This window comes from Drosophila yakuba, chromosome 3L (genome assembly GCF_016746365.2).
Source record: "Drosophila yakuba strain Tai18E2 chromosome 3L, Prin_Dyak_Tai18E2_2.1, whole genome shotgun sequence".
Taxonomy (NCBI): Eukaryota; Metazoa; Arthropoda; class Insecta; order Diptera; family Drosophilidae; genus Drosophila; species Drosophila yakuba.
The window spans coordinates 15,124,042-15,136,926 of record NC_052529.2 but is presented as its reverse complement, the minus strand read 5'-3'; the positions used below and the strand labels follow the sequence as shown (position 1 = coordinate 15,136,926).

Genomic DNA, 12,885 nt, shown 5'->3' with positions numbered 1-12,885 from the left:
TTCTATATTTGTTATAAGAGAAATTTACTTAAGCTAATTATTTGCCCACGACTTATTTTTATCTCGGCAGGTACTCTACTGATTCATTTGGTTATACTGAATTATTTTTTGCTGGTAAAATCGTGTGTTAGAGACTTTTTTTTAAACATCTTTTAATTTGTTTAAAGGAAATAGAGGATGCTCGTTTCGGCATGCCGCAATACCATTGCAGAATAGTATGTATATAACAAATTATTATACCGTATAACGAAACTGTGATTTCAATTGTAATATATTCTATTAATTTTCCGACGGTTTCTATAATAGCTAATTGATATAGTCATCTGTTTTGATCAAATAATAACCGAAATGTTAAAAAAACTGAACAACTAATAATATTCCTACTAATCCTATGGCATCTTAATGATATAGTCGCCCGATTTTTATCAAATAAGCCCGAAATTATATATTGTCGAAAATCTGTAGTTAACAGAATTATGATCAAAAGCTACAAAGTCCATTTAAATTTCTGATTAATCCTAAAACAGCTACATAATGAATACTAGCCTGTTGACACTGATCAAGAATATATACATACGTATGTTTAATATGTTCGCCAATGTCTTTATCACAGATTTGGAAAGTTTTGACTAAAATCAGTATTTTCTCTTCAGGAGTATACAAAGACGGACATCTATAAGTATTTTGGAATTTTACGATTACGATTATCTTTCCATTTTTAAAGTATTACCTCATTTTTTTATATACTTCACTTATTTTATATAGTGTTTGGTAATACTTAAGAATATTTCTGCAACCTGTGATGTTAAGATACAATATTATGATATACGGATTCTTAACTTAATAAATATTTATAAAAAAACTCTTAAAACTATTTTGGCAAAGAAAAAAGATGAGGTTAAATTCATTTAAAATTTGTGTGCTTTTTCAACTTTTATCTAAAGAGTCAACAATGAGACATACAATAAAATATACTATATATAATATAAATAATAGAAAACCACTATCGCAGAGAGAGCTCCTGCGATCATAACAATCAGTTTTAACCGAAAGAAGTACTGTTTGATTTTGATCAGGGAAGGCAAATGCACATATTTATACAATTTTATAAATAGGGGAATATACTATATAAAGTAGTACAGTCAGTTCAAGGACAAAATCAAAGAGGACCACCATGATACGACAAGTTGAGCATATCAAAGTTAGTTCGCTATGCTCCTTTTGTAAGCCATTAGCACTCCCTTGAGAAATGGTGTTTTTGTTTGCTGTTTCCATATCAAGTTGTGACTGATATTCGGCTTCCGGTCGCCCCGATATTTAACAATTGCATGTAAATTGTATTAGCAACGCATCCTCTTTTTATTAGCCTTGACCGGCAATTTCAATGCTAAAAGGCTGCAAAGGACTCTGAAATTGCTCAAGGCCGTGCAGGAACATCCTGGCTGTTCTTTGAGAGGATTTATTCAATTGCATTCTTGTGAATTGAATTGGCATGTAAAATGCACTCGCCATGTTTGCGTGCAATTGTGACCAATTTTAGTGCGACGATTCTGTAGTGTGGTTCCAAATTCGAATGGTCTGAATGGGCCAGAGATGTCCTGCGGAGCTACGCACGAGTGCCTCTCAATGGACAGGACAATGCGCACATTCTTCGCCGGCAGGACCTCTCGCCAGCATTCACACTCGACGGTCGAGTGAGAAAGCATTGTCCTTTGAGAGGCCAACACTCATTCAGCACTCGTTTCCCCGCAGACAATGCAACATTTTATCTGCACATGCGCAACGAATGCTCCGCTGGTCCATTGAACGAAATCCATTCCCAATTATACATACATTTATTGTCTACTTATATTGTTTTTTCCAAGCTGTCTATGGATCTGGCTAGCATGCCTTGAACATGTCCCTGCTTGCTGTTGGCCATAAGTCCCAACGATCCTTTAGCCAGATCTCAGCATCCATCCACCTACACTCAGGAAAACTACTATATTCATTTTTCAATATTTTCCAATACTATTCTAATCTTAACATATATGTATTAAATATGCACATACATCAGCGTTTTCTAAAATACTTAAGCTCTGATTAAAAATAAATATTTTTAGTATTAAAAAACACTTTTAACCTTTAAAGTGAGAGTAAAGACGGTAAAAAATTTCCTTTGTTAATACAAAAAATTTCTTAAATAAAGGTCATATCTTTAAGCAAAAACATTTACATGTATGTACTTCAAAACATATATGTAGTTTCTCTCTGTGTACCTGTACCGACTCAGATTTACGAACAACTATTCTTTGCTGATGCTTAATCGTTCTTTTGGCGATTGGAAAACATTTTCTCTGTCCTGAGAAAGACAATAGCTCCACAGGCTTTCCGAAGTTTCGCCTTCGTCATTGCCTCCTAAAAGATCGTCCACCATTTTTGTAAAGTATCCACTGCATTTTCCAGCCAATTAATTGTTTAGTTGGCATATTGTTGTTCGCTTTTCAGCTTCCCACCTTCAATTACTCATAGGTGCTGCTGCCATTAATGGTGACAAAGAGGAGTCCTTTGAAAGCAATTTCGGTCGCTAAGTAGCAAACAATAGTTTGGCAATTATCAATCGTATAACGCACTCTTTTTCAAGAGCTGCTCTTTTGAGGCACGCAGTCAGCTGCGGATTCCTGGTAAAAGGCAAATTATTGTTAATAATCATATAATAGACGGCCATAAATTTCGAGTCAATTTCTAAAGGACATAGCCATAGCCACACAAAGTATTTACATTGTAGTACTGTGACTGTACCCAAAAATAATCCATAGGATAACCCAGATGTACTACCCGTTTTGTTCACGTCAATTTGGTGGCAATTGACGTACTTTGTTTTTTAAGAATACCTAGAAAAGAATCTAATAACAACAAAATGGGAAAGTAATGCTGTGGATAAAATAAATATTCTTTTGGGTCACTTTTGTGAATTCCTTATCCTTCATTATTTTAGAGATCTTTAAAAAAAATGGGACTTACGTACGTACGTATTTTTATTTATTCCATGTCACTTCTTTAAATTAGAGATCTTCTAAAAAAATGTAACTTACGTATATTTTTACCCGTAAAAATCTAAAAACCTTTAATAAATATTTTGTATGACATCATTAAAAAAACAAGAGAGAACGCTATAGTCGAGTTCCCCGACTATCTTATACCCGTTACTCAGCTAGTGGAAGTGCGAAGGAGAGTCTTCAACACTGACAGTTTTTGGCGGTTTGTGGGCGTTAGAGTGGGCGTGCGAAAAGTTGTTTGCCAAATCGATAGAAATTTACAAGACTAATAAAAATATGAAAAAATATCAAATCATTTTTCAAAAGTGTGGGCGTGGCATTTTTGGGCAGTTTATGGGAGTTAGAGTGGGCGTGGCAACATAAATCAAGAAACTTGCGATGCGTCTACATGCTGAGACTGGAGTCTGCATGCTTAGTCTCAACTTACTAGCTGTCTTAGTTCCTGAGATCTCAGCGTTCGTACGGACGGAAAGACGGGCATGGCTAGATGGACTCGGCTATTGATCCTGATCACCTTATGTGGTCGGAAACGCTTCATTCTGCCTGTTACATAATTTTTAACGAATCTACTATACCCTTTTACTCTACGAGTAACAAGACAGGACGCAACAGTGGAGTTCCTCGGCTGTAACATACCAGAAGCTCAGACATTTTCTTAGCGTGCCGATGGAAATTGGCAATTAATAAAATGATCAAAACATCTCTTAAAAGTGTTGAAGGCACTGATTCTTATGTGCTTATGTCTTCACGTCTTGTCTCTAGAAATCAATTTTGCAATAAACAGGTTGCATATTCGGATTTGTTTTAAAAATATCAATTTCTAAATACGAATTACTTTTATAAAATATATTTCGTTTTTTTTTACAATTTATGTATTAAATTTAAGTATTTAATATTTCAATTTTATTATTCCAAATTTCTAGTATTTGAATTCGTATATTATCATGTTTGGCAAATCGATAGAAATTTACAAGACTAATACAAAAATGAAACAAGAGAGAACGCTATAGTCGAGTTCCCCGACTATCTGATACCCGTTACTCAGCTAGTGGAAGTGCGAAGGAGAGTCTTCAACACTGACAGTTTTGGGCGGTTGTGGGCGTTAGAGTGGGCGTGGCAAAAAGTTTTTTTGGCAAATCGATAGAAATTTACAAGACCGATACAAAAATGAAAAAATATCAAAACATTTATTAAAAGTGTGGGCGTGGCAGTTTTGGGCGGCTTGTGGGCGTTAAAGTGGGCGTGGCAACATGAATCGACAAACTTGCGCTGCGTCTATGTCTCTGGAGTCTGTGTGCTTAATCTCAACCTTCTAGCTTTAGAAGTTCCTGAGATCTCAGCGTTCATACGGACGGACAGACAGACGGACGGACAGACGGACATGGCCAGATCGACTCGACTATTGATCCTGATCAAGAATATATATACTTTATATGGTCGGAAACGCTTCCTACTTCCTGTTACATACTTTTCAACGAATCTAGTATACCCTTTTACTCTACAAGTAACGGGTATAATAAGTGGGTGGCGGCACATGGCGCGATGTGACTTTATTTAATCTTTTCCCAAATAGCTTATAACTGCGCAAAAAGTTTTTTTTGGAAAGAAATTGCCTTTTCGCTATGGTAACATATGTACAGATAATAGCAGCACCATAACGTATTTTATTCTCGATCAAATATATTAACGTTGCGGTACCGATAGTGCAAAATACTGATTTTTCGCATAATGATAGATATTTTTCCCATCCAGCACATTGTTATAAAACTTGACATTTGTATTCCTATTTCCAACATTATTTTTTAAACATACCTTAAAAAAAATTATTCAAAGTTTTACCGATCAAGTGCTGCTATTTTATTTTTCGCAGCTGTATACTTATGAGATTTTAAAAATGTTTAATAAAGAATGTTATACGCGACTCGAGTCTAATATATTTTTATATTCTTAAATTTAATAAAAAATTAAAAAAACATTTTTCTACATTTTTTCTCTGGACGACATTGTTTAAACTAGATCGAAACAGAACCGTACGCACCGATTTTTATCAGCAATAAAATTCTTCTGTGGCAGTTAAATAAATTACTTGTTTCATTCCCCATTTAATATAAAATTGGTATTTTCATTCCCATTGTTTTCGGAAGGCATTTGCATAGTACGCTGGCTACAGTGCAACTTTAAATGACGGATTCAAGACATTCAAAAGTCTTGGCCAAACAAGCGCTTGTTAACCCAATTTAGGGATCTGTTGAAGAGATCTGTTGCCAACCTTCGGAATGCAATTCGATACAATTATGTGTCTAATGAACTGGGCGATTGAGGGTGTTTTAGTAAATTCGTGTTGAGCGATATAAAGGATCGCTTGTGCGCAGATCAAAAGCGAAACCGAGACGAAGACCACCAAGCCAAATGAATTTTCCGCTTTGATCCTGCCGTGGCCGCTCACCATTGTAACTGCTAATCGCACCAGGTGACGGATGCGTCGGCTTGTCGGGCACCCAGAATCGGGGATATAACATACGAGTATACGAGTAGTAGTGACAAGGGAATAGTTCGGAGGTGTCTCTTTTCATGCGCCCGTGCATTGTGCGAAAAGTAGCAGTTTCCTCTTCTTCGATTCTCGCTTTGGGCCGCCTCGCCTTTTGTGATCTATGTGGGTAGTCCTGCGTGTCCTTTCTCTCTGCATGGGCCACGAAAATTGTTACATAGACACTTTCAATTTGCTTTTGCTTTCAAATTGCCGACAAATTGGCCTTAGTCGAGGGCCACCAACATTGATTGCCCACCTTGATTTCCGATCATCTAAGAGGTCTGACTAGAGCTCACTCTTCGCTTAGTAGGTTGAACTATCTGGAGTCGGAGTTCCAGCTCTCGCACATATGGCTTCCGATTTGCAACGCTTCTCCGATTCTTTGACCCGAAAATTGAAAGGATCTGAAACGAGGACAGGATCAAGCAGGAACGTGTATCCCATTTGAAACGGTTGATTGGGTTTCTAATAGGATTTATGTCCTGCCTGCATCTTTCTCGTTTCGAATTGATTCGTTGCACTCGGTTGAGATTCAATAATGAGCTCATCTGTTTTATCGAATGCGTTTGTTTTCATTTGCCAATGTTCCAGGTAATCCAGCCAGGAAATTTCAATTTCTTCGCTATCATTTTTTTCGCTTCCATGTTTATTTAGGATGTTAATTGGTAATTGGCCTACTTCATGATAAGGAATTTTGGTCTTAGCTGGTATTTCTGTACCAAAATAAAACAAATATTTGAAAATATTGCCGAGCTAGTAAGAAGGTGTTTAAATCTGTGTACTTCTTGTGGATCAAAGTATTAAAAGGGCAATAATAATATTAGTTCGATCTGTTTGATTTAATTTTATGATTTACATAAATAGTATAGGGATAATAATATATATTACCATTTTTAAATTGTTGCCCACTTGTATAAGGAATTCAGATTATAATTTTGTGTATATATCCAGTTAATGACATTCACAAGGCTCTCAGAGGGATTTCAATTTAAAATATAATCCGAAAAGACATTATTCATAAGCCAGAGGATTTAAAAACCAAAACGTGCGTCTGGTTCGTGCATATGTACCTACATATGTAAATCGCTTTACAATTTGACTTGATATTTATGATCTTCCATTATACCAATATTATTAACAATAATTTCCCTTTTACCAATATCTCCATTTGACTTGGGTGCCTACACTGAAAAGAGCATAATCCCTACCGTTTGCTTATTTTGTATAATTACTAAAGTATTGTTCGCTTGCAAGCCCAAGAGAAATCCTTTTCACGGGACTGCTCATTGTTCCTCCGATGAACACAAAATTTGGAAAAATAATTAAAATGTAAAATCCAACAAATTAGAAAATGTCATTAACATAAAGGCGTATTTAAAACTATTTGATTGTATCATGTTTTGAATACTGTATTAATCGCATTGTAAGCACTTTACTGAAACATTAAACACAATCACAATCAATTTATTAAATCATAAATTAAATGTGGCGTGTTTGCCAATTTAAGTCTAAAACAATTACAACAAATGTATACTTTATAAGCCGAAGCCTATATACACTACCAGTAATTATATATGATCTAAAATAGTTAAACAATATTAAGCCAAAAATTCATATTGTAAAAAACGAGCGTAAATCGCATTATTTTATAAAATGTTTTACTGTTTTTCGATTATTCCTGTGGCAGTTAAGTGATATATTATTTAAATCCGTCCCATTCCGACTTATGCATAAAAGTCAGAAGGCGTACCATCAATAGAAAGAAATATCCTGGGATAGTTTCATTAAGCTAGCTTTAGGACTGACAAACTAGTTTGCGTAGAAACGGAACATGGCTATATAGAATAGGCTGTTGATCGTGATCAAGAATATATTCTATGGTCGCAAATGGTTGCCTTACTATAAAATCAATATACGCTTTCTGCAAGGGTATAATTATACAACTCGTGTCTAAAGTATTTAATTTTCCTTAATAAATACAACCACTGACTTTATTTTAATATAATTTATTTCCCTTACTATCATTTGGCTTATGTTACTTCAAAGTACAGTTTTTTTTACCTTCTGGGGAAATCTTTTGTAATTTAATGTTAATAAAAATGGTAGAATTTAAGATCCATATTTGCTTTAAACGGTATTTAAATAAAGAATATTTATTAATAAAAGTTGATGGTTTTATGAAAAGTATTTTAAAAAATTGAACAAACTAATATTTTAAATATTTTTTTTTCTTAACTTTTTAGTTTCCCGAAGAAGTGACTGCAACTGTCTCGTTTCTCAAATCTTGGAATACCTTATTATTAATTCGTTAAGTAATCTTCAAGCATTTGAGGACAAATTTAGATTGGCGTAGTAATTTCAATTTGCACAGAGAACGTGCTTGGTTCTGAGAAATCTTATTTTGCTTTATTCTGAATAGAACTTTTGCTTCGGTTACATTTGGGCAAACGTTTGGAACGAATTGATTCGCCTTAGAAGTTGGCGACATTGTCGCCAAAATACAATTATTCATCGGGCACGTAACTGACTTTTCACCCAAAAATAATAGAGAACGAAAAATAAAGAAGATTTTGCAGTGAAATAATTGTGCCCAGAAATGTTCAGGCGTTGCAAATTGGAATATGCACTATAGGCTATAGGATGTAAAAGGATCGGGGGTGTATTTGTGGACATGCAACGTTTACTGTGACTCTACATCCCTTTAAAAAAATGTTCTACAGACAAAACCCATGCTGAGTCCTTTTCGGAACACAAAAAGATCCTGCACACTTCTTCTGCTCCTCAGCGATCCGTACTTGTTGTTCGGGTCACGTCACGGTTTTTAGTCGTCGGTGCCCATTTGACATTTGACAATTATTCATTTTTCGTTTTACTCGTTGTATTCGTTTTATTCCTTAGAAATAAAAGTCGGCCGCATCGCTTCGAATCGATTGGTTCCAAATCGATGCAATTCAATTGCGAGCTGCCTTTTTGCCTTTTTGGCTTTTTGGCATCCTGTTACCATTACCATTTCGTTTCAGCTGTTCGACACGATCTATTTGGTGTTTTACGCTCATTTCGGGATGAACAAAGTTTCAACCTCGGAATGTGAAGAGTTTTGGTTATGCGTAAATCGGAGTAAATCGAAATACTCCTACGAAATGATACGGTGGAAATCGCAATTTTCACGTTAATCCTAATTATCCTTTGAACTTAATTGCTTAATTAGAAGACTATTCGAGTGTGGTGTGTCGCAAAGGCTGGACCGAAGGTGTTTTAACGGAATTGGTGGAACGAATTTGATTTTGATATCAGTTCTTCTGGGGCGGTATATTAATAAAACCAGCGTGTCTGAATGAAAACAGGATAAGATTGGTGGTATCAACGTCGGCTTTTATATTTGATTCTTTTCGAAGGTTTTATAGTCTAACGAATTTCTGGCTTCGATACATAAATACCCTAGACATTCTAAACAGGGATTTGGGAATTAATTAGGGATCCAGGGAATCAAATTTATCTCTGGCAGATAAGATATGAAAGGGAACGCACACGTTAGTGTAACCAAATCTTTGAATATTTCAAATCATTAGAGGAAAGATATCTCTGTTAGTACGGCTCATCAATGGCTCCAATGATTTTACCTGTAACACCATTAGGCTATAGCAATGCCCCACACAAAAATTACGTTTAATTCATGTTCGGTAACATTTACATAATAGTTACATATACACTAAGATTGGTGCTCTAGGAAGATAAAAAAGGTAGCGAGCTGGCTTCGGTAAAGCGAAGCTTATATACCCCTGCTGTATTTATTCTTTTAAAGAAACATCTGATATACACCGAATAAAAACACTTTATTATTAATTACAGCCACCGTAGGATTGCAATTTTATTATTAATGTTCGACTCCGATCCCATGAAACCAATGTGATATAGTCATCCTATCTTAATCAAATTTTAACAGAGATTTAATATTGTTAGAACTGGTCATAAATATTACCATTAATAATCTATAACAACGGGGTAATTCGTTTAATTTATTTCCATATACTACGATAATTGTTCCGATTCTTACCGTTCGACTTATTTAATACCAGCAATGAAAAGAACTCTTTTGGGAAAGATTCATGTTAGATACTTGGGCAATTCCAATTACAATTACCAATATGTTAAAAATAATTTATATGCAAACTTCTCTGCAAGGCTAAGTAACAAATTAAAGTAAACTATTGAATCTAGTCAGCCTTCCTTTCTGTGCACATACGAAACATCTCAAAAATCCTCATTTGTACGATATATATTTACAAAGTAATGATGGGAATGAATTAAAAATGTTATGTGATAATGGTTATATGTTTTTAGTATTCTTAAATCGATTTATAACAGGTTGAATAACTTTTTGTTTCCTATTAAACTTGCTTTATGTGCGGGAATACGGGCATATTTGTCCTTTGCCCAACTCAGCTCATTTCGAAACTATTCACAAATTTATTCATCTTGTTGTTATATACAATTCTTATTACTTATAAACAAGATTGGTTTACATATATCTAAAAAGTAACATTTGCTTTGACTATTTTATGAAAGGCTTATTATCAATATTACACACCACCTATAAAAACAGTTGCTGAATTCTAAGATTGGTAATCTTAATTTGTGAAATGGGAAACTAATCCTTTATTGATGTGATCCGCCTCATGTCGTGACTCTTTATTTTCATTACCGATCTTGTTTGTAATCTCATTCAACCAACCAAAGAAGTACCCGCAGTAATTGCAATTAATTTGGAGTACCCTTGGATAAGTTGCTACAATCAGAAAGCAGTTGATGTCAGAAAATACGTTGCCTTCCTGATTACTGACTACGTAAAGCGAAACTATCTACCTGCAGCGTCGATGACGCATTTCATCCCCTTCATCCTTGGGATTTCTGAGAGCAGGTAGGGAAGGACCCTCCTAGTCCCTGCACCACCATCGGGTATAAAAGGCCGAGCTGCTCGACCAACAGCATCATTCGATCAACAGTTCTCCATCCGAGCAGATCATCAGCCATCAACATCTTGCAAAATGTTCGCCGAAACCGCTCTCGTTTCCAACTTCAACGGTGTGCCAGAGAAGAAATCTCTTACCGGCGCCTCCACCAACCTGAAGAAGCTGCTGAAGACCATCAAGAAGATCTTCAAGAACCCGAAGCCTGCAAAGGAGATCCCGGTCTCCAACATCATCTACTCCTGCAATACTGAGGAGGAGCACCAGAACTGGCTCAACGAACAACTTGAGGCCAAAGCAATCAGTCTCCAGTGCTGAGTTTTCTGGAACATCCCCTCCATCGAGTATCTGTGATGTGACCCGATCAAAAGGTCTATAAATCGGCACTTCGGCTTTAATTCCAACTGTGATGATGAGAACACGAGACTGACTTGTGTGCCTTGGAGGTGACAAACTGCGTAGCCTCCTCCAACTGTACATATCAAACTAGCTGCTAAAATGTCTTCAATAATGCTTTAATGTAGTCTAAGTTAGTGTAATCATTGTCTTCCACTAGTTTAAGAAAATCATTGTCTTCCATGTTTGTTTGTTAGGGTATAAAACTAGCTTAAGAATAAAAGTCCCTTGAGGAAAGAAAACAAAATTTCACTGTGTTATTTCTTCTTCCAGTTTATAAATAGGTTCAATTATTTGTCTTTCGGCTTTTAAATATTATTTGAAAATCCAAATAAATATTAGATGAGCAAGGTGATTTAGATTTATCGCATATTAATTTTATTAAAATTGGTTCTGCTTTTTTTTTGGTAAAATAATATACTGAGCGGCAGATAACTGACTGGTCAAACTGGTCCTGCTCAAATAAATTTGGTTATAATGCTATTTACTAGCCATTGATAAAAATGTTTAAAAAAAATATGACAAAATAGGAAATTTGCATACTATTTAGATACTTCATTTATCAGTATTTTTGTTGCCAAACATGACTCTTTTCTGTTAATATTTCATCCAAAAGTTTTGTATACTAACCTATATATTAACTTTAAAAAAGTTTTCCGTTAATCAGATTCCCGTTACTCAGCTAGCGAAAGTGCGAACGAGAATTTTCAACATATTCTGGAGTATTGTTAGAAATAATAATATGAAAAAAAGTTGAAAAATTTTGCAAAAGTTTGGCGTGTCCGTTTTAAGCGACTTATGGGCGTACCAAAAAGTTATTTGTCAAATAGAAATTTACAAGACATAAAAAAAAAATATAAAAAATATTAAAACATTTTTCAAAAGTGTGGGCGTGACAGTTTTTGGCGATTTGTGGGCGTCGTATAAGTCTCTGAAAGCCGCATGCTTAAGCTCAACATTCTAGAGATCAAAGGCATACGGACAGACATACGGTCAAACAAACGGACAAACAGACGGACGTACGGACGTGGCCGACTCGGTTATTGATTCTGATCAAGAATATATATACTTTGTATGGTCGGAACGCTTCCTTCTTTTTGTTAAATACTTTTCAGAGAATATAGTATACCCGTTAGGTCTACGAGTAACGGGTATACAAATTTTACGTTTTAAAACTTTTGCAATCGGCAAGAAATTAAATATAACTTAATTAAACCTCCAAAAGAACTGTTGAAATTAATCCATTGAAATGATCCATTTTTCATTATTTTTTTGTGATGAAATGTAATGACTTACATTTTTTAAAGCCTGAAACACGAATTGAAATAAAAAATTAATACATACATAAATGCTTGCTAGCATACCGAATGTAGTATTGTCACCTGAAGTAATCCTACAAAAGTGAAAGCTGACAGACAATGCCTCTGATTGATTCCTCAAATTATTATTTATCCACAAAAATTTTCAAATATAACACTGCTAACCAAAAAAAAAAGATTTAATCCCCCAAAGAAATCAAAAAATTTATTTTTTTAAGTTTCCCCCCTTCAAAATGTATACATTAGTCAGTGATTTGATCGCTCGATATGTTGCAGACATTTCAAAAAACCTCAGCACGTCCTTTGTGGAAGGCACACACTTAGTGATAAGGGGTCCAATAGCTCAAACAGTTGATAAATATAATATTGTTGTATTGTTTGTCAAATATTTCTATCTACTTTCAGTGAGGCCGGTTTATTATTTATTTATTTGGGGCTAAGTTCGAAATGTAGATTGGATACTGACTGATGGCCCTCTAGAATAAACTCTTCTATAACCATCTTTCAAACATTACCGGAATATTATTCAACTTGAAATAGTTATCGAAAGATCAAAAATTATTTAAATTAGGCAGGTGTCAGAAAACTGGCATACAAGCCCTTCAAGTAGGCAATAGATTGTGCAAAAGTACAGC

At 35.0% G+C, this 12,885-nt stretch overlaps 1 protein-coding gene across 1 annotated transcript; it reads left to right on the top strand.

Annotated features, from left to right (window-relative positions):
* Positions 1-10,545: 10,545 nt before the first annotated feature.
* On the top strand, positions 10,546-11,178 carry LOC6534143. The gene has a single exon (XM_002094791.4). The coding sequence runs from the start codon at positions 10,614-10,616 to the stop codon at positions 10,851-10,853; it is 240 nt and encodes a 79-aa protein (XP_002094827.1). The 5' UTR covers positions 10,546-10,613; the 3' UTR covers positions 10,854-11,178.
* Positions 11,179-12,885: the final 1,707 nt, after the last annotated feature.

Excerpts from the sequence above, each read along its gene's own strand:
- LOC6534143 (XM_002094791.4), top strand. The coding sequence starts at position 10,614 with ATGTTCGCCGAAACCGCTCTCGTTTCCAACTTCAACGGTGTGCCAGAG.